At 39.5% G+C, this 22676-nt stretch overlaps 4 protein-coding genes and 1 non-coding gene across 6 annotated transcripts; 3 read left to right on the plus strand and 2 right to left on the minus strand.

Annotated features, from left to right (window-relative positions):
• The first annotated feature begins 7965 nt into the window (after positions 1–7965).
• Positions 7966–10054, plus strand: LOC133715562 (protein AGENET DOMAIN (AGD)-CONTAINING P1-like). Its single transcript, XM_062142097.1, has 3 exons — positions 7966–8529; positions 9245–9691; positions 9796–10054. The coding sequence occupies exons 1-3, from the start codon at positions 8077–8079 to the stop codon at positions 9808–9810; spliced, it is 915 nt and encodes a 304-aa protein (XP_061998081.1). The 5' UTR covers positions 7966–8076; the 3' UTR covers positions 9811–10054.
• A 285-nt stretch (positions 10055–10339) lies between these two features.
• On the minus strand, positions 10340–12523 carry LOC133715564 (large ribosomal subunit protein eL13y-like). The gene is made up of 5 exons (XM_062142098.1): positions 12403–12523; positions 11655–11770; positions 11426–11559; positions 10816–10974; positions 10340–10729 (listed from the first exon to the last, which is right to left on the minus strand). The coding sequence occupies exons 2-5, from the start codon at positions 11761–11763 to the stop codon at positions 10508–10510; spliced, it is 624 nt and encodes a 207-aa protein (XP_061998082.1). The 5' UTR covers positions 11764–11770; positions 12403–12523; the 3' UTR covers positions 10340–10507.
• On the minus strand, positions 11939–12051 carry LOC133719109 (small nucleolar RNA Z278). Its single transcript, XR_009850837.1, has one exon. It is a non-coding gene; the product is annotated as a small nucleolar RNA Z278 (small nucleolar RNA).
• A 1974-nt stretch (positions 12524–14497) lies between the features above and the next one.
• LOC133717034 (protein LEAD-SENSITIVE 1-like) lies at positions 14498–15119 on the plus strand. The gene is made up of 3 exons (XM_062143656.1): positions 14498–14591; positions 14670–14886; positions 14957–15119. Exons 1-3 carry the CDS (start codon positions 14498–14500, stop codon positions 15117–15119), a joined length of 474 nt encoding a protein of 157 aa, XP_061999640.1.
• Positions 15120–16019: 900 nt separating this feature from the next.
• On the plus strand, positions 16020–18216 carry LOC133715128 (pentatricopeptide repeat-containing protein CRP1, chloroplastic-like). 2 transcript variants are annotated; one of them, XR_009848947.1, is made up of 4 exons: positions 16020–17343; positions 17470–17622; positions 17724–18013; positions 18114–18216. XR_009848947.1 is itself a non-coding variant. In XM_062141502.1 (3 exons), the coding sequence occupies exons 1-3, from the start codon at positions 16108–16110 to the stop codon at positions 17898–17900; spliced, it is 1566 nt and encodes a 521-aa protein (XP_061997486.1). In that variant the 5' UTR covers positions 16020–16107; the 3' UTR covers positions 17901–18216. The 2 variants fall into 2 exon arrangements, 1 of the variants encoding a protein (XP_061997486.1); XM_062141502.1 differs by having other exon boundaries at positions 17724–18216.
• The last annotated feature ends 4460 nt before the right edge of the window (positions 18217–22676 follow it).

Genomic DNA, 22676 nt, shown 5'->3' on the forward strand with positions numbered 1-22676 from the left:
TCGATCGTTTTTTCCAAACGATCGATCGTTTTTGGTATTTTTCCTCTCTGACACTTGAAAAGATCGATCGTTTCAAAGCTGAGATCGATCGTTTTCTGGGAAATTTCAACAACAACAAAAATTCAAAGAAAAAGTAAAGTTTCTAGCTTCCCCGAAGGCAAACCGAGCTAGGAATCGGATTTCACTCCAATCCCCGGCAACGGCGCCAAAAACTTGTTAAGCCAAATAGCTACCCTCAAGTGCAAGAGGTACAAGTTATAGAATAGAGGATTAAGTAAGGATGTCGAACCCACGAGGATTGGTAAATCCTTTCCTAGCTAGGGAAAAACCTAAAGGAAAACTAGAAGAATATGGCAAATGTACAATCACAAACAAAGGCTCACAAGTGAGTACAAGTTCATGGTGAGTATGTGCAAGATGGTGTGTAGAGATTTGATTTGATGTTGGGAATGGTTTCGATTCAAATTCAAACAACAAGAGCAAGAAAAGTAAACTAAGCTAATTAAACAAGTTGTTGTCAAATGGATGAGAGTTAGAGCTTAGATTGTCCACCAAAGCCTCCCTTGTATGCATTGATGCTTAAACTACAAGTGATGCAATCCCAAATACCCAATTACCCTCTTTGCATCCGGATAAGATTACAAAGGCTTAAACTCCTTTAATGTTATCAATTCTAACCGGATAAGTCTAGAATTAACTACCTAAGAACAATTCCTATTACCGGATAAGTCTCAATTCATTGTTCCTAGATGCATAAAGCTTTGAGTTTAGATAATCATGCAAGCAAACCAATCCTAGATCTAGGTGATTTTAACTCACAACCTTCATATGCACACATGGTGTGCTTTCATGCTCTTAATGTCTAGAGGTGACTAATCTCAAAACACTAATCATGAGATGACAAATGCATTATACTTGAACTAGTCAAATTCCAATATAAGCATTCACTTCTTGAATTAGCATGTGAAGGTGGTAATGGAAAATTGCATAAAACATAAGATTCACATCAATATCATACAAGATTGGCTAGGGCTTTCAACCCTAGCCCCAACAAATTCACTACTCACTCATAACTAGATAAACAAACTTCAACATTCTAAGATTCATCAAGAATAAAGAGTTAAAGAGTAAAGAGTGATTATTGATGATGCCAAAAGTGGTGGTGGAGATGGGTTTCCAAGCTCATGAGGTGGTGGATGTCTCCTTCTCCTTGCTCCAAGCTCTTGATGATGTGGGAATGGTGAAAGTAAGAGTAGCTAGTGATGATTTGTGGTGATGGAGGGTTATGAAAGTGTTGAGAAGATGAGTGTAGAGGTGAAAAAATGGAGGTTTTCTGCTGGAAAAAATGGTGGCCTTGCTTGAGAGATCATGAGAGAGAGAATGCAGATCCCTTCCAGCCTTCCTTCCGTGAGTCCAAGAGAGAGATTGCAGCTGGATGGAGTTGAGTGAGTGGACTCCTCTTTTCAGCCATCCATGTTCCCCTTGGTGTCAAAGTGTGCAAAAGTTGTCTACCACCTTGTCTCCCCACAAAGCTCCAAAGTGTGCAAGAGACAAAAGCACAATGTGTAGGGAAAATATCTGAATTTCAAGTGAGAGATTCACACAACTATGCTCCTCCATTGCTGGAGAAATGATCCTCCATGAGTGGCGGCTCGAGGAAAAGTTCACCGGAAAAGTCGCCGGAAATGCCGATTTGTAATTTTCTTCCAATCTCCGTGTCTTCTTTTCCTTGCTTCAAATCTCCGCATTTCGAGCCTCAAATAGTCATTTTATTATTAAAGCATGGATTCCTACAAATAAAAGGAAATGGATTAAAAAGAGTAAAATAGCCTGCAAGACAAATCAATTTCTAAGTTATGGGGCACAATTGCATAAGTAATTTATGACTCAACATTCTACAGATCTGTTGATTCCCCTGCAAGAACATAAACTAATCTCTATATATATTCCCATCAATACAAGGAGATTATATCGTATGGATCTTGGAGAAGGAATGGACAACACCAACCAAACTGGTCATTTACTTAAACTCTATATCTAATCCTAGTCTGACATAGAAATATATCTTCAGTTTATATATATGTTCTGCATTTAAGTTGCAGTAGGCTAGTTTTAATTTAACACATGCCTGATTGATTTTGCTGAATAACACAAATGACTTGGCTTACGACTACATAGTAGAATCTCGGTTACCAAAATAGAACTGTAGAACTGCATGTACAAGTCTGTTCAATGAGAACAGTAAGAATCTCTCCTGATTTAGTTGATCAGAAGGAAGAGACAGTTGACCGATATGTGCTGCCTTGCGTAATTTAGGTCCCTCATATGAGTTTGGTTTGGGCTCAACTAGCTCTCAGTCGGGTCAGTTTGATATGACATTGTATGAAGAGAGTCCATCCACTTCGGATTATTCATTAGTCATTACTTTACCACAAACGCAACAACCATTTCTTTGTCAATCCACCCATCCCCCATATATATAGAAACAACGCAAAGACAATTTTCATCATTCACCAAATGCACAATCAACTATTTTACATCGTCTTCTAGCCAATGTGCTGGATTGGACAAGGTGTTAAACCACTATTAGATATAGATTTCGATTGGAGTTGCTAATTCAGACCAAATGCACAATCAACTATTTTACATCGTCTTCTAGCCAATGTGGATTGGACAAGGTGTTAAACCACTATCATATCAAAGCTTTCCTGATCTGACCAGGAGAACAACAAGGCCAAGTTCCCGCTGGTACGGTAAAAGGTCAAAATGATAACTTATACCTATCCGGTTTTAATCATTAGTTCATTACTGTTTCCTACGCTGACACACCAGAAATATGACAGAACTAAAAAAAATGCAAGGCTATTTTCGTCCACCGGGAAAATAAAAATATATAACCCCTTTTCCCTTCGTAATTCGTATTACATCTCCTTTCCTTTCCTAATCGTAAATGGAATATTGTAATAACGTGGTAGGGATCAGAATTGATCCCACTATATAAAGTTGAAACATAGGGTTAGTCAAACAGAACAAAGGAACAAAGAGATTGGAATTTTCAGATGTAATATTTACAAGATACAAGATACATCAAGACCTATTAGGAAACTAATTACAACATAATAATCCTAATAATACTCAATATTCACAATCCTAATTACATGGCATGACTCACGCTAACACTCCCCCTCAAGTTGGTGCATACAGATCACGGATGCCCAACTTGTCAAGTGAGTCATAGAAGGCTTTACTCGAGAGAGCCTTTATCAGAATATCCGCCAACTGTTCTTCAGTAGGAACGAAGGGAAACATAATTATCTGTCCATCCAGCTTCTCTTTAATGAAATGTCGATCTACCTCTACATGCTTCGTGTGATCATGCTGAACAGGATTGTGAGCAATTTCAATTTCAATTTCATAGCCTTTTTCTGCCTGAACCCCAAATCCCCCAACAAATTTCTCAACCACAACATCTCACAAAGTCCTCGGGCCATTCCTCTATACTCTGCTTCTGCACTAGAACGAACCACCACCTTCTGTTTCTTGCTCTTCCAAGTAACCAAGTTACCACCCACAAATGTGAAGTAGCCCAAAGTGAACCTGCGATCTGTAATATTACCTGCCCAGTCCGCGTCTGTGTACCCGGAAACATCCAAGTGACTGTTTTTTGAAAAGAGTAATCTCTTCCCTGGACCAGACTTTAAATACCGCAAAATACGAAATACAGCATCCATATGAGTCTTACTGGGATTATGCATAAACTGACTCACCACACTAACTGCATAGGCTAAATCTGGTCTAGTGTGGGATAAATAAATCAACCGGCCAACTAACCTCTGGTATCTTGCTTTATTCGTAGGTACTTGATCCAAGTACTCTGCTAACCGATGGTTTTGCTCAATAGGAGTATCAACAGGTTGACAATCAAGCATACCTGTTTCTGCCAGGAAGTCGAGAACATACTTCCTCTGACTCAACACAATACAATCCTTCCCACGAGCAACTTCAATTCCCAAGAAATATTTCAAAGTACCCAAATCTTTCATCTCAAATTCTAAAGATAACTGACCTTGTAACCTTTGAATCTCCTCAAAGTCATCACCTGTCACAACCATGTCATCAACATAAATAATCAAGGCAGTCACTTTACCACACCGATGTTTAAGGAACAAGGTGTGATCTGAATTGCTTTGCCGGTACCCAATTTTCTTCATGAACTTGGTGAACCTGCCAAACCAAGCTCTGGGAGACTGCTTCAAACCATAAAGAGATTTTTTCAATCTGCACACCACCTGCTCTCCAGTAGAAGTACCATATCCAGGAGGCAAATCCATATAAACCTCTTCATGCAGATCACCACGCAAGAATGCATTCTTAACATCAAACTGTTGTAAAGGCCAATCAAGATTAGCAGCTAACGAAAGAAGTACCCAAATTGTGTTAATTTTGGCCACTGGTGCAAATGTCTCATCATAATCCACTCCATACTTCTGAGTATAGCGTTTAGCCACTAGTCTTGCCTTGTACCTGTCCACCGATCCATCTGAATTGTGTTTCACGGTATACACCCACCGACAACCAACTGTCTTCTTCCTGGGTGGTAATGATACTAGCTCCCACGTACAATTCTTCTCAAGAACATCCATTTCGACTATCATTGCTTGCATCCACTTCTCATCCCTCATTGTATCCTGCACTTTACTAGGGAGAGACACAAAAGATAATTGATTCACAAAGGCTACATACGGTTTAGACAGTCTATGGGTCGACACATAATTAGCGACGGGGTATTTAGCTTTTGCACTTAGTAGGTTCATAGTGCTTCGGGGGTTGACCACGGGTGGAACGACTAGGCAGAGTTTTGGTGGGAACAATATCTGACACAGAAGGACTAGGCAGAGTTTTGGTGGGAACAATATCTGACACAGAAGAAGGAACACTAGCTAACACAGAAGGAGTATTAGATAAAGAAGGATTAGAACATACCTCGGGTGATGATTGAGTAGGTGAGACCATTGAAGGAGAGGGAGAGACAGAAGAACTGTTCAAAACGGCATTGGCGACATCGGGAATTTCATTGGAAACTGAATCGGGAACTTCCTCTCCGGCCGACTGGTCAGACTGATCCGGTAGACTGGTCAGTAGCTGACTTCCTCTCTTCTCCCTTCGGTGGGCTGCTGTCCTCTTTTCCAAGTTCCGTTCCCAAACACTCCAGCCTTGAGAACTCGGATGCCAGTCTCCCATCTTGCCCACTAAACAAATCTTCATAATAACAAGACTTCTCCCCCTGACGAGGAGTCACAGGAGGCAAAAAATAACATGCACTTCACTGAACGTAACATCCATGGTGACATAAAACTTCTGGGATTGAGGATGATAACATTTGTAACCTTTCTGATGAGAACCATACCCCACAAACACACACTTAAGGGCTTTAGCATCCAACTTTGACCTCTGATTCTTATATAGATGAACATAAGCAATACAACCAAAGACACGAGCAGGAAGAGTATTAGAAGATGGAATAGAAACATAGTTAGACAGGACCTCAAGTGGGACACGACCTTGAAGAGGGACAGACGGAAGACGATTGATTAGATGAGAAGCACACAATACGGCATCTCCCCAAAGATACTTAGTCATGTTAGCACTAAGTAGAAGAGACCGAGCCACGTCCAGAAGATGACGATTTTTTCGTTCAGACACCCCATTTTGCTCAGGTGTCTGTGGGCATGAAGTTTGATGTATTATGCCATGGTGTTGGAAATATTCATGAAAAGAATGATTGACAAACTCACCCCCATTATCGGAACGAAAGACCTTAATATGAGAATCATATTGAGTACGAACAAGCTTATGGAATGCTGTAAAAGCAGAGAAAACATAATCTTTGGACTTAAGTAAAACCACCTAAGATAATCGAGTAAAGTCATCAATGAATAACACAAAATATCGCATTCCAGAAAGGGTAGAATGTTTAGAAGGACCCCATACATCTGAATGAATTAACTCAAAAGGCATAATACTAGAATGAAAACTCGAAGGGTAACTAGACCTATGACTCTTAGCCAAAGCACAAGTTTCACAATGCAGGCTAGACTCACTAACTCCCAGAAACAATGAAGGCATGGACTTCTTCATAACTCCAAAAGATGGATGACCCAAACGCCTATGCCACAACCATAGCTCACTCAATCTGTCAGAATTCAATGTCAGGGCCAAAGGCTGTTCCGGTGCTTGTGTTGGCTCTGCGTACATGCAATCCAAGTGAAACAGTCTCCCCCTCAGGTCTCCCTTGCCCATGATCACCTTGGTGCACAGATTCCGAAAAATAACATACATTGAATAAAAGGTTACAAAACATTTATTTTGTGACCCCAACTGGGATACAGACAAAAGATGATGAGACAATGAGGGTACATAAAGCACATCATGCAATACAATGGATGGTGTAACCTGAACAGACCCAATACCTAAGACTGGAAAAGACGCACCATTCGCATTAGAAACATGGGATATAGAAGGGTATGACATAGACACAAAGAAGGACTTATCATAGGTCATATGGTCAGACGCACCAGAATCAATTATCCATGTATCACTACCAGTAAAGTCAGAAATATGTAAAGCAACACCAATTTTACCTCGAGTTTCCTTAGTCAAGGAAACATTACCCTGTGAAGGATCTTGCCCTGCAATGCCGTAGAAGTCAGGTTCTGACACCAATTGGACTGCCGCTTTGCCTCTTTGACCACCACCACGTCCTCCACTTCCTCTAGTATTCCCATCGGTAATAGTCAGATCCACCATTTTCTTCAAATATCCAAATTAAGAAACCACAAACCAATTGTTGATGGAAGCGGTCGGTCCCTAAGAGCAGATGTGTAGAATGGACTTGATGTGCAGAACGTAGCTTAAGGGATGCTTTAGACCAGAACGTAGACCAAAGGGATGCTTTAGTACAGAATGTAGACCAAAGGAATGATTGATATATTGATGATTGATATATATATCAATTAGTGTTCCAAATACCAAATACCAAGCTTACAACCAAGGTATGATTGAAGCAACAGAACCAGTAACCAAGAATAAAGCAAAGGGACTAGTAATCAAACGAAAGGGCCAGCGACCAAAGAAACAAAAGAACAAGAGCAAATTGATTTTTTTTTCCTCTCGCAGCGGAAACCAAATAACACCTACACCGAGTCTGAATGGATCTCGGCTTTGATACCAAGTCAAATAGAACAAAGGAACAAAGAGATTGGAATTTTCAGATGTAATATTTACCTTCTCCGAACGGAGTATATATACAAGATACATCAAGACCTATTAGGAAACTAATTACAACATAATAATCCTAATAATACTCAATATTCACAATCCTAATTACATGGCATGACTCACGCCAACAGGGTTGTGGTATGCACTAAAATTGCTTACAACCTACATTGATCGAGCCAAATGGAAAAATATGGTATTCAATTATATTTATTAGTCTCCATATATAAATAAGAGCAGTAAAATTATGTAAAGAGTTGGGTGAGAAACATACGTATCCGATCTCTTCCGGTGATTGCTATCTTCTCAAATAATTCCCAACTTTCATCATCGTTTAAGGGCCGAGGTTGGTGAAGGAAACCATTTCTATCTGAATGTAAAGCTACTTCTCTGTTTCTAGTAGTCAGTAACATTCTACTTTTTGTTTCCTGATTCAATGGAAATGCAGCTTTCAAAGACTCCCATGTCTGGATGCTCCATATGTCGTCATGCAAGGACCACCAAACATGCAATTTCCTCGTTTTCCTGGTCCGACCAGGAGAACAACACCGAGTTACCACTGGTATGGTAAAAAGTTAAACTCATAACTCGGTCTTAATCAATTTCTCTTTACTGCGTCGACCCACCAGAAATATGCGAGGCTATTTTCGTCCACCCAAAAAAAAAAAATAACCCCTTTCCCCCTTCGTATCACGTCTCCCGCCAACCCCCCGTTATTTCTCGGCGTGTCGCGTTTCGAAACCCTCTGAAGAACCCTAAACCCTCCTTTCTCTCTCTGTCTCTCTCACATTCACACTAGCCATGGCTGCTGATGACTCATCCGAATTCCAGATAGGAGCCCACGTGGAGGTCACGAGCCCAGTCCACTCCATGCGCGGCTCGCTTTTCCCGGCCAAAATAGTCGCCGCCTCCGCCGATCGTGCCAAATTCACCGTCGAATACGACCGATTCAAGACCAAGCTCTACCGCAAGGTCACCGGAAAAAAGTCGCTGCGGGACGAGTTCCACGTGGCGCTCCTCAGGCCGCCGCAGCCGCGGGAAGAGGGCTACGCCTTCAAGCGAAACGACGCCGTCGACGCTTTCATGGCCGGCGGGTGGTGGGAGGGAGTGATCACTGAGGAGCTGGGCGGCGCGCGTTTCGAGGTGTTTTTTAGGTTTGTGAAGCAGAGAGTTGAGTTTGAGGCGGATGAGCTGAGGCTTCATAGGGAGTGGGTCAGAGGGGCTTGGGTTCCTCCTCTGAGAGAAGAAGAGAGGGTAAGTGGAGTAAATTTTGGGGCTTTGATTGAGATTTTACTGTGGGTCAATTGATTTTTAGGGATGTGATTTTGGTTTAAAGGTTGAAACTTTGTGGTGGGTTTTGGGGGAAGGATGAAGATATTGAGGGAATTGATTGTTGTTGTGAGGTGATTTCTAATGCTAGTTGCATTTGTTTAGTAGGATATTTGTGTTTTTTAGAAAAAGCTTATTTCTTTAATGTTTGAGAGGGAGAATGGTGGTTGGGAATAAGAACAAAGAGTGAGAGGTGGTTTGGAAACAAACAGTGTTTAGTGTGGAATGCCCGTTTTGCTGCTTAACTGTTTAACTTTCAAAGGAGAATAAGGCGTGGTTCTTCCTAAACATAGAGAAGATTGGATTGCTTGATTTGGGCTGTTTATGAGCTTTGTCTCTACTCCATTTTCCCTTGATAGGTTATCCTCACTATTAAGAAAACGGGTGTTCTTCTTTCTTAACTTGACAGCTTCTGTTTGCTTTGTTTTATTACCTTCTGTCTATATCATAACTTTTCAACTTCTGTTTGAATTGGGTGAAAAGAGGAAGTTAGTTTTTTGATGTTTTGTTTAAGAGTAAAGCATGCACATTCTTGGTGATATGAGTATACACTTCTTAAATGTTTAGTTTTATCTCATATTTTGTGAATTTCCTCTCTTGTGTTGGCATAAATGCAAACTCTTCAAAATTTCAAATGCAGGATGTGTCAAATACCAAGGACGAAAAGACACAGATGAAGGAAGAAATTGGAGAAGGGACAGAAGTTGAGGTTTCCAATGATGAAGATGGATTTCAAGGCTCCTGGTTTGCGGCAAGTGTTGTCCAAGTAGTGGGGAAGGACAGATTTCTCATTCAGTATAAGAGCTTAAAGACGGATGATGGTAAAGAGTTTTTAACAGAAGAGATTGATGCACAACACGTAAGGCCTTGTCCGCCTGAAACTGTTATGGTTGATTGTTACAATATGAATGAAGAGGTTGATGCTTACTGGAATGATGGATGGTGGGAAGGTAAGATATGTAAGGTGCTGCTTGGGGGAAGGTACAAAGTTTACTTTGAGGGTACTGATGATAAAATGGTGTTTGACCACTCTGATTTAAGGCCACGCCAAGTTTGGATAGATCGAACTTGGGTTATGGCTTCTCAGGTATAAACTCTAAATACCTTTCTTTATTGATGCAATTCAGAATGTTTCTTTCTCTGGAGTGGTTAGGTTGCATGTCTGTGAAAGCTAACAGAGATTTTTGTCAGGCACTCATGCAGTGAAGTATCGCAGAGAGCTTTCCATTCCATGAGGTTACTGCATTTAACCGAGACTTGACAGTAACATTACTAATGTAGGCTATCTGGTTAAAGAAGTAAATGTAGGCTATGACTTTGTGTATACAGTTCATGGATTCAAGATTTAGGACTGGAGCATTTGACCGATAATGTTAATGATCGCTGATGTGCTAGTTTTTATCTGGACATTTTGTTGCAACAAAACTTATCTGCTTTGGATCCTCTTTTAGCTTTTGCATTTTGTTCTCATGGCTTGTCAGTTGACACAACTTGCAACCATGACAGTTTGGAATAATATCTATATTCCGATTAGCAGTCAATACCCCTGATTGCTTATTCAGAGCTTCCTTTACTGGATTTATGCAATCCTTTCATCTGGGTCAAAAGAAATGCTTTTGGGAATCCAATTTCGCGTTGGAATTTTAATCAAAGCAAAACTAATGCCCAATCACTCATCATATTAGGGTGATAATAAACATGAGAGCAGTTCATAACCAACAAGACTAGAGCAATATAACAAAAAACCATTAAATTTTTAACCTCCGCATACTGAACTGAGATTACAAAACCTAATATCATCAATCCAGAATATGTCCCAGAAAATAGGTCAAAGCTAATTTGCAAAATCTGGCAAGACGTAAGAAATCCTTGCAAAACATTGAACACATTGAGGACAAGCATTCTACTTCTTTTCTTCCTTCTCAGCCTCAGCAGCCTTCTTTGCCCTGGCCCCAACATGACGGACATTGACCCGCTCAATACGGAGCTTGTCATATGCATTGACTTTCTTCATATCTGCAGTGACCTTCACGAGCTCAGTGACTGGTTTCTCCTGTTGAATTGCCAAGAGAGGACCTTGGAGCTGGGTTGCATTTGCTAGCTCCTCTGCTGCAGAATCACCAGCCTGAAACAAAGTGTGTAAATATGGTTAAGATATTACTTCACGAACAATCATTATTGAAGTAATCCACTTCAACCATTTAAGATTACCTTGAACTTGCCAGCGCGCCTTGGGAAGACAACCAACTTCTGCTTGTATGTCTTCAAGCGAAGCACATTAGTTTGAAACCCCTCAAGAGAACGGTTCTTCCTGCGATGATCAACCGAGATACCGATGGTTGGTGCAAGTTTCCTTGGAATTCCAGCAGCCTGATATATGAATGATTTGTCAACTATCACAGAAGATAATATAAACCACCAGAAGATTGAAACTTATTATTGAGTCTGTGAGAGCAGCTTTTATGCAGTTGTGCCAAGAATTGAACTGGAAATGTTTCACAAATAAAGAAAAAATCCAACTCATCCTCTTCCAGAGTAAATTGAAAGAAACAGGAAGAATATAAATTCCTGGCAGCTTTTTATCAAAACTCCTAAAGACAAGTTCTACAACATACAATCTCCAGAATGACAAGAGCACAACACATAACACAAGCACCTTTTCATTCGGTTCAGTGAAAATGCTATGAAACAATATAAAATTAGAACTTCACTAGCACGAGATAGGCAAACCCAAGAAGAAGGTAACACAACATTAGGTCAAAGATAACCAAAATAGCTACATGTATGCTTACAAAATTGCCAATATAATATAGAAACTAACCTTCAACTCTTCCAGAGTGAAGCCACGACCAGCCCTGACCTTCATGTTATACTTCAATGTCTGTCCACGAACAACTGGACGGAGAGGTCCAGCAGTAGGCCTAGGAAAGATTTTCACAGCCTTTGCCTGGCGAGCTGGTAATATTACAATAAGTAACATATTAAATTCAGCCAAATAATAGATGCATCCATATACAGGAACAAGCAATATAACAAAGCCCGTTACTCACCATTTCTCCTCCTGGTCTTCCTTGCTGGTTGGTTAAACCAGGTCTTGACATAGTTCTGCCAGTGCTTCCTGAAGTGCTCCCCGGGGATAACATTATTGTGCTTCACCATGGCTTACCTGTAAAGTAAGCGAATGAGTATATAATTCACTTGTAGAATTGAGAGTTCGTTTCAAATAAAAAACTACTCCATACAAGTTGACCTCTACACACACACATTCTCAGTAGTAATCCATTTGAAAATTACACGATTTAAGCAACACAGTGATTTTATTACAGTGCCGAACACCTCAGTTAAATCCATTGATATCACGTGAAATGCAGCTTTGCCGAGGGGTTCTCCCTTTACAGGGTCTCGGCTCCACTACACCTCAAACAACTGGATTGAATCATCATCAGCAACCACAGAAATCCTCTCAAAAACTCAACAATATCGATAAGCAATTTCACAAGTTCCTCTAGCAATTATCAAATACTGAGTAACCGAATCAAAATTTAACAACAACTAAAAAATAGCCACGCCTTATTAGACCAAAAGCTTCTAGATCTAAGCTATAACTAGCTCAAATATCAGAAATCTCCGATTACGAACACAGAAAAACGCATAGAAGTAACAACGTGATTTCAGCTCTAGAGTTCAGCTACGGCATTCATTTCAGTTTTTGATGAACGAAAAGAAGAATTGCAGTGAGACAATGGAAAATCGGTGATTTTGTACGGAACGAAGCAGAGGAGAGAGAAAGTGGAATACCTGAAGGAGCTACAGAGAAGGGTGAAGATGATGAACTAAGCTTTTTGCTCTCTCGCGGCTGAAGCACTGGGAGTTTGTTTCTAGGGTTTCCGGCTTTTATAATATCAGGGTCTTATTTCTTGTTGGGCTTGGCTTTGTGAAAAGTTGGGTTGGGCTCCGATTCATGTGTAAGCCCACGGTTTGCATTAAGATTTCGAAATTTTCAATTTTGTCCCACATCACATCTACTGGTAATTAAATAAAAATATTAAAAGTAAGGAAAAAAAAAATTGAGACACTAGACAAAGAACATGGGTTAGCTAGCTTCCTTTTACTCTTTTCTGATCAATCATTTTACTTTGATTGTTTGATCAATATATTTAGAGGGAAAAGATATCTGACATTTGGAAATATTAATTTATGGATGACGGGCTTTGATGTTGGTTAATTGTTTAGATTTAGCTTGGTTTGAAAGTTTGGAAACTATAATTACGCATTGAGCTAGATGAGCACCCTCCACAAGAATCGAACGATTCTTTTCAATCTCATTCGAGTTCGAGTTTAGATAAAAGAAGTTTGAGAGAGAACATCAAGTACACTGTAATATTAATTAACAAGTCATCATCCATGATTCAATACATAAGAACTCCAACTGAGCACGACAAAAGTCTAGTAAATAGATAGAATTAACCTAAAGAGGATTCTACTTGCTTCTCAGCTTCTGCTGCCCTCTTCCAGTCTTCCCTCAAGCACCGGCATGGCTTTTGTTCATTCTATACACACGAAGTTTGTCGTAAGCTCTCAAGGATCTCATCTCTTCCGTTATCTCGACAAGTACTTCTGCACTTCTGCGTACAAATGGCTTTTGCCTCTGATCTGAGCTGCAGTTTGGAATAATGTGTCAAGATTAATGTTGTGCCCAACCATGGTTTCTCAGTTACCTCCGATAATTAACGAAACAACAAACAAAAATATGAACGATATGTATAATTAAGCCGCACCTTTATAAGAACAAAACGCAGAATTAAGCTTATTATATGCCATGGCGTCTATATATCAATTTTGTCCTTAATACTGACACGAAACACTTAAGGATCGACCAATAACTTGGCTCAAGTCGTGTACATACATAACCAACTAAGAGAGAGAACCCGAAACCACAGCAAGTTGGAGACTCTCTTTGCCTGCAGGGTTCAAGGTTTTAAATTAAATTCAGGGAGCGAGGATATAAACATTAGGGTTTACCGAAGTACCGCCAACATAAGTTTCTTATGATCGACCTGGCTAATTGAGTGATGATGGATGGTCATGTCTAGTCTGTATATTCATGACAATATCCATGTTATAACATAATTATGCTTTCACTTATGATTGCAAATGTGATGGATCTCTCTATTCCTTCTATATGAATATGCTAAGCTCCCATGTTTCTCTTTTCTCTTTTCCTTCACTTAAGAGGTTACCAGCATTTATTCTTGCAGTTATTGTTCTCAGTCATTAAGGAGGAGGGAAAACCTGAACACTCTTTCTTTCTTTTGTAACCTGAAACCACAGCAACTCTGAGACTCTCTTTGATAGGGGTACTTTTATATATAATAGCCCTTCTAATATAATACGACGCGAAGATAAAGTCAGGGTTTTACCAAAACATTAATTCTTATTGGGTCGATCAATCATGAGTCTTTGAAACATGGACTCAGTCGGAGTAGGCAGTTCATAGTTAATTTTTAAATGAAACAGGTATATATAATCTGTAATTGCATGCATCAATATTTAAAAATGCATGCACATAAGTCAATCAGTCAATGCATAAATGCATTTAACTTCTGGGTAATTATAAGCCACTGTACAATAATTGACATGGTAGAGTGGCACGAAAGAACTACTAGCTTATAATATGGACCTAGTTGCAGAAAAAAAACTACCATCAATCATTGCGAAGACAAGTTCAAGCTCAGCTGTTTTTCCACATATGAGCTAATTGTTAAACACCACCAAACAAGACGTACAGTTTCCAAGTCAAGTAACCCTAAAACGTGTATCCCAGTTCAAGTAGTGTAAAACTTCGATCCCTAAGTTGCATATAGCTAGCTCTAGCTCAAGTAGTTTGACAGAAATGGAGCATATCATAAACAAGATCGATAAAGATAGCCTCAAGCCTGGAGATCATATCTATGCTTACAGAAAATTGCACACCTACTCCCACCATGGTTAGTACTAATTATATTCGAGTCCCTAATTCCTTGTTCTAATTAATTGCTTCATTGTGTACCTATGTACTAATTCAGGTATCTTCATTGGGGGAGATAGAGTGATTCACTATAACAGAACAAAAGACGGAAACACATCGCAACGAGCTAAACCATCCAAGAACTGCGGGGTTGACAAAAACCACCTCCGAGGAGTTGTCAAGTCCTGCGTCGACTGCTTCCTCAAACACCACACCCTCCGCCGCTTCCAATATGGCGTTGGTTACGGCCGCTACCTCACCAACTGGCCAGGTACGTACATGCACCACCGGCCGTTCTCACCCGCCAGAAGTGACCATTTGCCGAGCCAATGACTTGTTTAACAGGAACAATGGGTTCGGGGACTACAACTTGTTTGAGAACAACTGCGAGGCGTTTGCAATGTTCTGCAAGACGGAGAAGCGCGTGAGCGACCAGGCGTGCTCCGCCATGTTGTTGATCAAGGCTAGTGTGAAGGTGGCGATGGATAGGCTTCTTCGTGAATCGTGATGCATGTGTTGGTTCATCACGGCGAGGAGAAGCACAACAAGTTGAAGCAGAGGATTGATAGCTGGCTCGCTAATATGTCGTCGCTTAAACAGAAAAAGGATCAGGAGGGTCATCAACTCATGATCACCGGCGCTTGAATGTTGAGATGATTTGAAATTAAGGAGCTATATATATACCAGATCCAAGGGGGTTAGTCGATTATTATTGTTTAGGTAATGGAGTGTTATTCTATGTATGTGATCAGTTGGAATGACTATGAGCATATATAATTTGTATTTCAGTTTCTTTATCGGTCTATTAAGGGTGTTATGATCGAGGAAGCAAATTCCTTGCTTTCGCTCTTTATCAAAGTAATTTGTACATATTGTTCGAAGAATGTAATTAGGTAGCACGCTTTAGTTAGAAACACGTTTTTATTTATTACATTTTATGTTTGGATAGAGGGTGAACCATAATAACTCTCCAATGCAGTCTTCGCACATATTAAGCTTTCTTTTCATTTTTACAAGAAGATACTACTTTACCAACTTTAGTTAACTCAAGTCAGTTGAATGGTTACAAGCATAGTTTTGCACTTTAATCTATTTAGGTCGATGTTTTTAGTCTTTAGGATTAGTGTTTTGATGTCACCTACTATAAAATTTGATATCATAAAATTAAACACTACCATTTAACCTTAACTCGAATCAAAAGATGAATGACAACAATAGATAACATATGATTAAGAGTTCAATTTTTCATTTTAAGGTTGAGTTTGTTGATAAAAAAATTTCCTATATATTTCTATCATTTTTTCACTGGGCTTGTCATTTGGTAAGCGGGCTTTGTGAAGTGAGAGCTCACCAGCCCATGAAAACCTGATCGGGTCAGCCTCCAGTGTCACCAATCCACATTGTTTGATTCCTCTGAAACTCTGGAGACCAACGAAGTATCACTCTGAAACTCCCAACCACCAGAACACAAAGTTTCCAAAAGGGCATAGAGAGAGATGCTGACGCAGTCCCTTTTGCGTCCCAATTCGCCTTCAGTGTCATCATCCTCAGGTAGCTTCTCCACTTCTCTCTCTTTGTTCTGTCCAACTTGTCTCAAATACTCTGAGAAACACAAGCTGCATGCTTCTCTAACTCACTCAAATCCCAGCGAGGGTGTCAAAGAATTCAACTTTCTAGCTTTAAACGACGAAACTCATTCAGTTACTGACTACCCAAGTGTCCCAACTCTAGGAGAGGAAATTTCTTTTGAGTTATACAACCATTTGTTACAAGATTTTTGTAGAGTTGGGCATGTTGATAAGGCCATGGCTCTTCTTGCTCAAATGGAAGCTCTTGGCTTTCGACCCAATTCGATATCCTACACTCGTTTAATTGATGCTCTGGGAAGTATTGGGAGGACTTTGGAGGCTGATGTGTTGTTTCAGGAAATGATATTTGTGGGGTTTAGGCCAAGAATTAAGCTTTACAATGTGTTGCTTAGAGGGTTTTTGAAGAAAGGTTTGTTAGGACTCGCAATTAGAGTTTTGGGGGTAATGGGTGACTTGGGTACTGAGAGAAATCAAGAAACTTATGAGATTTTACTTGATTACTACGTCAATGCTGGGAGGTTGGAGGATACTTGGTCAATGATTAATGAGATGAAGCGGAAGAGGTTTCGGCTGAGCTCGTTTGTGTACAGTAAGGTTATTGGTCTTTATAGGGACAATGGGATGTGGAAGAAAGCAATGGACATTGTGGAGGAGATAAAAGAAATGGGGATGGTATTAGACAAACAGATTTACAACAGCATTATTGATACATTTGGGAAATATGATGAGTTGGATGAAGCATTGGAAGTCTTTGGGAAAATGAAACAAGAAGGTGTAAGGCCTGATATTTCGACCTTTAATTCGTTGATACGGTGGCACTGTAAGTCTGGTTTGTTAAAGAAGGCCCTTGAATTGTTTACCGAGATGCAAGAACAAGGATTATATCCTGATCCGAAAATTTTTGTTACTATTATCAGTAGATTGGGGGAGCAAGGGAAGTGGGATATGATACAGAAGACCTTTGAGAATATGAGAAGCCGAGGGCATAAAAAAAGTGGGACTATTTATGCTGCTCTGGTTGACATTTATGGGCAATATGGAAAATTTCAGGACGCAGAAGAGTGTATATCTGCACTAAAGGCAGAAGGTCTTGTTCTCTCTGCCAGTATGTTTTGTGTCTTAGCAAATGCCTATGCCCAGCAGGTTCTCTTTGTGCACTTTAAAAATTGTCCATATAAATTTCACTTGAAGCACAATGATTTCGTCTCATAATTTCATTGTAATATGCTTATAAGTTATAACATATATTGGTATTATTCTTTAATGCAGGGATTATGTGACCAGACAGTCAAAGTACTTCAGCTCATGGAAGCTGAGGGAATCGAACCAAATGTGATAATGCTGAATGTTTTGATTAATGCATTTGGTATCGCTGGTAGACATTTGGAGGCTTTGTCCATTTATCACCATATAAAAGAAAGTGTAAGTCTATAAGATGTCTAGAAACATTTCTTCAACCCATTCAGTTTTCATGGTACTTGTTAGCCAAGTTCCTAATGGTTATGATTTTGTTGTTTCTGAAGGGTTTAAGCGCCGATGTAGTTACTTATACTACCCTTATGAAGGCGTTTATTCGAGCAAGGAAGTATGATAAGGTCCCTGAGATATACATGGATATGGAACATGCTGGATGCACCCCAGATAGGAAGGCTAGACAGATGTTAGAAGTCGCTTCATTGGTCCTTCAACAGAGGGACTGAGAGTATCCAAAGTTCCAAACGGCTTTAAGCGAGTTTATGATGCGATGTGCTCATGTTGTGTCGTATTGGTATAATTACAGACCACACTTCTCTTGATATTATCGTTAACCAAGGTGAGTTTTCTTTCTTCTATTCTCATGATGTTTTGAACTTCAATGATAAGGCTTTATATCTAATTGACCTTGTTTGTACTATATAAAATGCTGTTCTCAGGTTTTCTGAGACGGCTGTTGAATTACACATCATAAATAGTTAAACTTTCAGCCGGTGTAATTTTCTGTTTCTGATGCAATACACGGGAGTGAGATCTCAAATATCTTAGTATTTACAATATGAAGTGAAAAATGTGAAAGATATGTCCCAGCACACATGAGAGCTGCCAACTGCGTTTTCTGAAGCCAAGGCTCGCATCGTCGGAGACCCCGACTTAATGACTTATAGCTTGTGCTGAACTAAACAAATAAATAAATAATGGATTAAATACTTGTTACTCCTCAAACTTTTGCCTGAAAAACAGTTTAGTCCCTCGCCTTTCAAATTAAAATGGATAGTCTTTATTCTCTCTAATTCTCACACAAAAGGTTCAAAACAGGTCTAAAATGACTATTCTACCCCCAAGATCCTTTTTTTATTATTTTCTCTCTTTTTTTTTAATTTCTCTCCTTTTTTTTTATTTTTTTTTCTGCTTTTCTCTCTCTCCCTCTCCACAGATCGATCTTGTCTCCTTAGTCCTCACTACTCTCTATAATTTCCCATCTTCATCTTCTTCTTCAACTCTCCAGAACCCACCACTAAATGGGTCTTCGTCTTCCTCTATCAGAATGCAACTCCGGCGCCGGCAGAGTGCTTTACTCGAAGCCCGTCCCCTTCAAGCAACCCTCCACTCCGTTTCCGGCTAGCTTCTCCACATTCTTCACGTTCTCCGTCAGCAATTTGAACCCCTCCTCGATCGGCGGCGGGCTGGGTTTTATCATTTCGCCAGACGATGAGGTTGTCGGAGACGCCTACGGGTTCTTGGGGCTCCAGAGCGTGGAGGACCCGGGTTCGGGTTCCGAGTCGAGCTTCGTGGCGGTGGACCTCGTGAATTGCTGGATTGAATTCGGCAGGTCGAGTCGGGTCTTCACCATATCTGTTTCGTATTCGAATCTCAAACCCAGAGACTCGCTCCTCTCCTTCCCTCTCGATCTTGATCGGTATGTCAACGACTTGGGTGTTTCTGGGTGTTTAGGATCTGGGTTGTTTCTGGGTGTTTATGATCTGGGTTGTGTGTTGTTATTGCTCGATCTAATATGGGTGTTTCTGATCATTCGTAATATGTTGGATGATGATAGTGAGGTGGCTTATTGGTGGGAGTGGTGGAGGATGAGGAGGAGGAGAAGTGGTTGAGCTTAGTGGGGACGACGACGGAGGTGGAGATGGAATTGTGGCGGCGGAGCTTCCATGAGGGGTGGAGGGGGCCCACCAAGCGCTGCAGAGTGGTAGTGAGTGCGGTGGATCGAGTGGATAAACTCGAGGTTGAATACGAGCTTGGAGAGAAAGAGAGAGAACCAGCCAGAAAAAAAAAAGAAAAAAAAAAAGAGAAAAAAAAAGAGAGAGAGAAATTAAAAAAAGAGAGAGAAAAAAATAAAAAATGATTTTGGGGGTAGAATAGTCATTTTAGACCTGTTTTGGACATTTTGTGTGAGAATTAGAGAGAATAAGGACTATCCAGTTTAATTTGAAAGGCGATGGACTAAACTGTTTTTCAGGCAAAAGTTTGAGGAGTAACAAGTATTTAATCCATAAATAATCCTTCCTATTTCTATTCATCGGATTCAGTGCATACTATGCAGATCAATTGTGTACCATTCATTCCAATCTTCTCCTATCAGGTGGTTCTCATTACATGACATAATCAATTTTTGTGATATATTTAATTCATACACCCACTCACACGGCCATCTGCATGGTATGCAGATCTATAGGGTAGAATTTTTAGCAAATTACCATTACCTACACTATTAGCCCATAAATTACCATTAGCAGGCCTGTTTTTTTGAATTCCCATGCGGTACTGTGCAAGGCCCATGCGCAAGGTATCATACCTTGTGGTCAGATTCCTTCTGTTTTTGAATTGTTTCTATTGACAAGTAAATTATGAAATTGCCTTTGTGGTTTGGATAATGTGAATTAACACTGCTGAATGTTAATAGCATTATGAAGATAGAATATTTCTACATTTCATCTTTGTTTTTCTTAACAACAACTCATTTATTTAATAATCCCAAAAATTATTTATACATATTACAATATGAAACTTGAACATTATATCATTTATCTTTGGCTTTGCTGCTTTCACATACAAGTTGCTTTGAATTTCACCTCTTCTCATGGTGAAGAAGTTTCTCCAGTAGGATTTCCTCATGTGCTTAAGGCTCTCTTTGATTTCCTTTTCAATTTGTAGCACATTGTCTGCGTAAACACTTCTATCCCTGACTCCTTGGTTATTTGCAATTTGCTGTATATAGTTTAGGATATATATGCTCCACAGTCAAAGGGATAATAAGGATGAATCCAAATGGATGACTGATCATGTACTTCTCCATATTGATTATATCCATAAGGCGTAAGCGTCAGAGCCAAATTGATTGTTGTCTTCATGAGATTCATTTGAGGTCTCACTGCGCTCTGTGCCTAAACTGATAGAGTCAAAACTTAAGGCAATTAAAGAAACATCAGATAGGGCACTTTGATCATCAGTTGAACTTCTAGTCCTTCTCCCATATCGGGTCTTCTCTTCAGCACCATGACCAGCTGTTCTAGCTCCGTGATCTTCATATTAGGTGGCATGATCAAAATTACCTTCACGGGTAAATTGGTTTAATCCTCCACCCACAGAAGATTGTCCATATTCATATCTTTCACCTCCACCACCTGTTCCGCTTCCACCATCTTCATCATCATCAGAACTATCAGGAGTTGCTGTACCACCCCACGCATCTTCACTATCTGAATTATCTCTTGGGTTTTTAATACCTTCTTCAGTAAGACCCTCTCTACATTGATTCCAGCATTAGTTGCAGTTTCTACAACTTGTGGTCCTCTAACTTCATCATCGAGATGTGCAGGCATAATCCAATTATGAAGTGGATCAATGCCATTATCAAGTGGCCCACTTGCAACATGAAGTAGATCTAGATAGTTGTTTTCATTGACCACATTATTCATTGCATGTCTGTCTCACAGTCGCAACTTCATGTTGTAGTAGCAGTATACAAGCTTTTCCAACTTCTGATATGCCAAACGGTTCATTTGCTTGGTATGAATAAGAGCAAATGTACTCCAATTTCTCTCACACGTAGAAGAAGAAGCCGTTTGTGCTAAAATACGAATTTCTCCTCACTCGGATTTCCCTCGAACGGAATACTCCTCATCCAAATTCGCTTTGAGGAGATTTCTCCTCACCCATATTCGCTTTGAGGAGATATCTCCTTACACAGATTTGCATTCACCTAGATTCATTTTGAGGGGATTTCTCCTCACCCAGATTTCCCTTGAGAAGATATCTCTTTACACAGATTTGCATTTAGAGAATTATTGAGTCTTTTCTTCTTCTTTTTTAATTAGATTTTACAGATATTTCTTTACTTTATCGAGGATACATCCCAAAATTCTTCACTTTATTAGGGATATATCCCAAATATCTAATATATCGAGGATATTTGACGATGTCGGAGAAATTTCGGGGGCAATGGTAGAAGATAAAATATTAACCCCCTAGATATATTGGTTTCTCCAAAAATAGAGATATCGGGGAATATATCGGAAATATCGCAGATATTTCAATAATTGGTTTGACTCACATTAATTAGCCAAGTTTTGTGTCAAATTTGTAATCTTAGTCTATTTTGAAATATTTAAATACACTAGTTTGGGCAGTGGGGAATGCTGTTCTAAATTATTGGGCTCCAGTTGGACTCACATTAATTAGCCAAGTTTTGTGTCAAATTTGTATCTTAATCTATTTTGAAATATTTAAATACACTAGTTTGGGCAGTGGGGTATGCTAAACTAAATTATTGAGCTCCATTTGGACTCACATTAATTAGTCAAGTTTTGTGTCAAATTTGTAATCTTAGTCTATTTTGAAATATTTAAATACACTAGTTTGGGGAGTGGGGTATGTTTTTCTAAATTATTGAGCTCCAATTGGACTCACATTAATTAGCCAAGTTTTGTATCAAATTTGTAATCTTAGTCTATTTTGAAATATTTAAATGAGCTAAATACTGATTACTACCATGTAGTTTGGGTCCAAAATCAATTCAGTCCCTGAACTTCTAATTTCATCAAGAACACCCCTGCACTTTCAATTTTGATTTAATAGGTCCAATTTGTTAGTCTTCCAACAATTGAGTCATTTAACTTGTTGACGTGGCTCATATATAGCCTATGTTTTAGGATGTGGTGTTGAGATGGTCTGCATAGTCAATTTAGGAGTGAGTCCAACTATTAAAAATCTATCAAATAAATAGTTTTTCAACAAATAATCCAACTATAACTTGAACCCATAACAAAATATTAACGAATTGGACCTATTAGATCAAAATTGAAAGTACATGGGTGTTTTTGATGAAATTAGAAGTCCAGGGACTAAATTGATTTTGGACCTAAACCACAAGGTAGTAACCAGTATTTAGCCCTATTTAAATACACTAGTTTGGGGAGTGGAGTATGCTGTTCTAAATTATTGAGCTCCAGTTGGACTCACATTAATTAGCCAAGTTTTGTGCCAAA

Source organism: Rosa rugosa, chromosome 6 (genome assembly GCF_958449725.1).
Source record: "Rosa rugosa chromosome 6, drRosRugo1.1, whole genome shotgun sequence".
NCBI lineage: Eukaryota > Viridiplantae > Streptophyta > Magnoliopsida > Rosales > Rosaceae > Rosa > Rosa rugosa.

Excerpts from the sequence above, each read along its gene's own strand:
- LOC133715562 (XM_062142097.1), top strand. The coding sequence starts at position 8,077 with ATGGCTGCTGATGACTCATCCGAATTCCAGATAGGAGCCCACGTGGAG. Across the intron at positions 8,530-9,244 it reads CTCTGAGAGAAGAAGAGAGG|GATGTGTCAAATACCAAGGA; the intron begins GTAAGTGGAGTA and ends TTTCAAATGCAG.
- LOC133715564 (XM_062142098.1), bottom strand. The coding sequence starts at position 11,763 with ATGGTGAAGCACAATAATGTTATCCCCGGGGAGCACTTCAGGAAGCAC. Across the intron at positions 10,975-11,425 it reads TCACTCTGGAAGAGTTGAAG|GCTGCTGGAATTCCAAGGAA; the intron begins GTTAGTTTCTAT and ends TTCATATATCAG. Across the intron at positions 10,730-10,815 it reads GGCGCGCTGGCAAGTTCAAG|GCTGGTGATTCTGCAGCAGA; the intron begins GTAATCTTAAAT and ends ACTTTGTTTCAG.
- LOC133717034 (XM_062143656.1), top strand. The coding sequence starts at position 14,498 with ATGGAGCATATCATAAACAAGATCGATAAAGATAGCCTCAAGCCTGGA. Across the intron at positions 14,592-14,669 it reads GCACACCTACTCCCACCATG|GTATCTTCATTGGGGGAGAT; the intron begins GTTAGTACTAAT and ends GTACTAATTCAG. Across the intron at positions 14,887-14,956 it reads CTCACCAACTGGCCAGGTAC|GAACAATGGGTTCGGGGACT; the intron begins GTACATGCACCA and ends CTTGTTTAACAG.
- LOC133715128 (XM_062141502.1), top strand. The coding sequence starts at position 16,108 with ATGCTGACGCAGTCCCTTTTGCGTCCCAATTCGCCTTCAGTGTCATCA. Across the intron at positions 17,344-17,469 it reads CAAATGCCTATGCCCAGCAG|GGATTATGTGACCAGACAGT; the intron begins GTTCTCTTTGTG and ends TCTTTAATGCAG. Across the intron at positions 17,623-17,723 it reads ATCACCATATAAAAGAAAGT|GGTTTAAGCGCCGATGTAGT; the intron begins GTAAGTCTATAA and ends TTGTTTCTGAAG.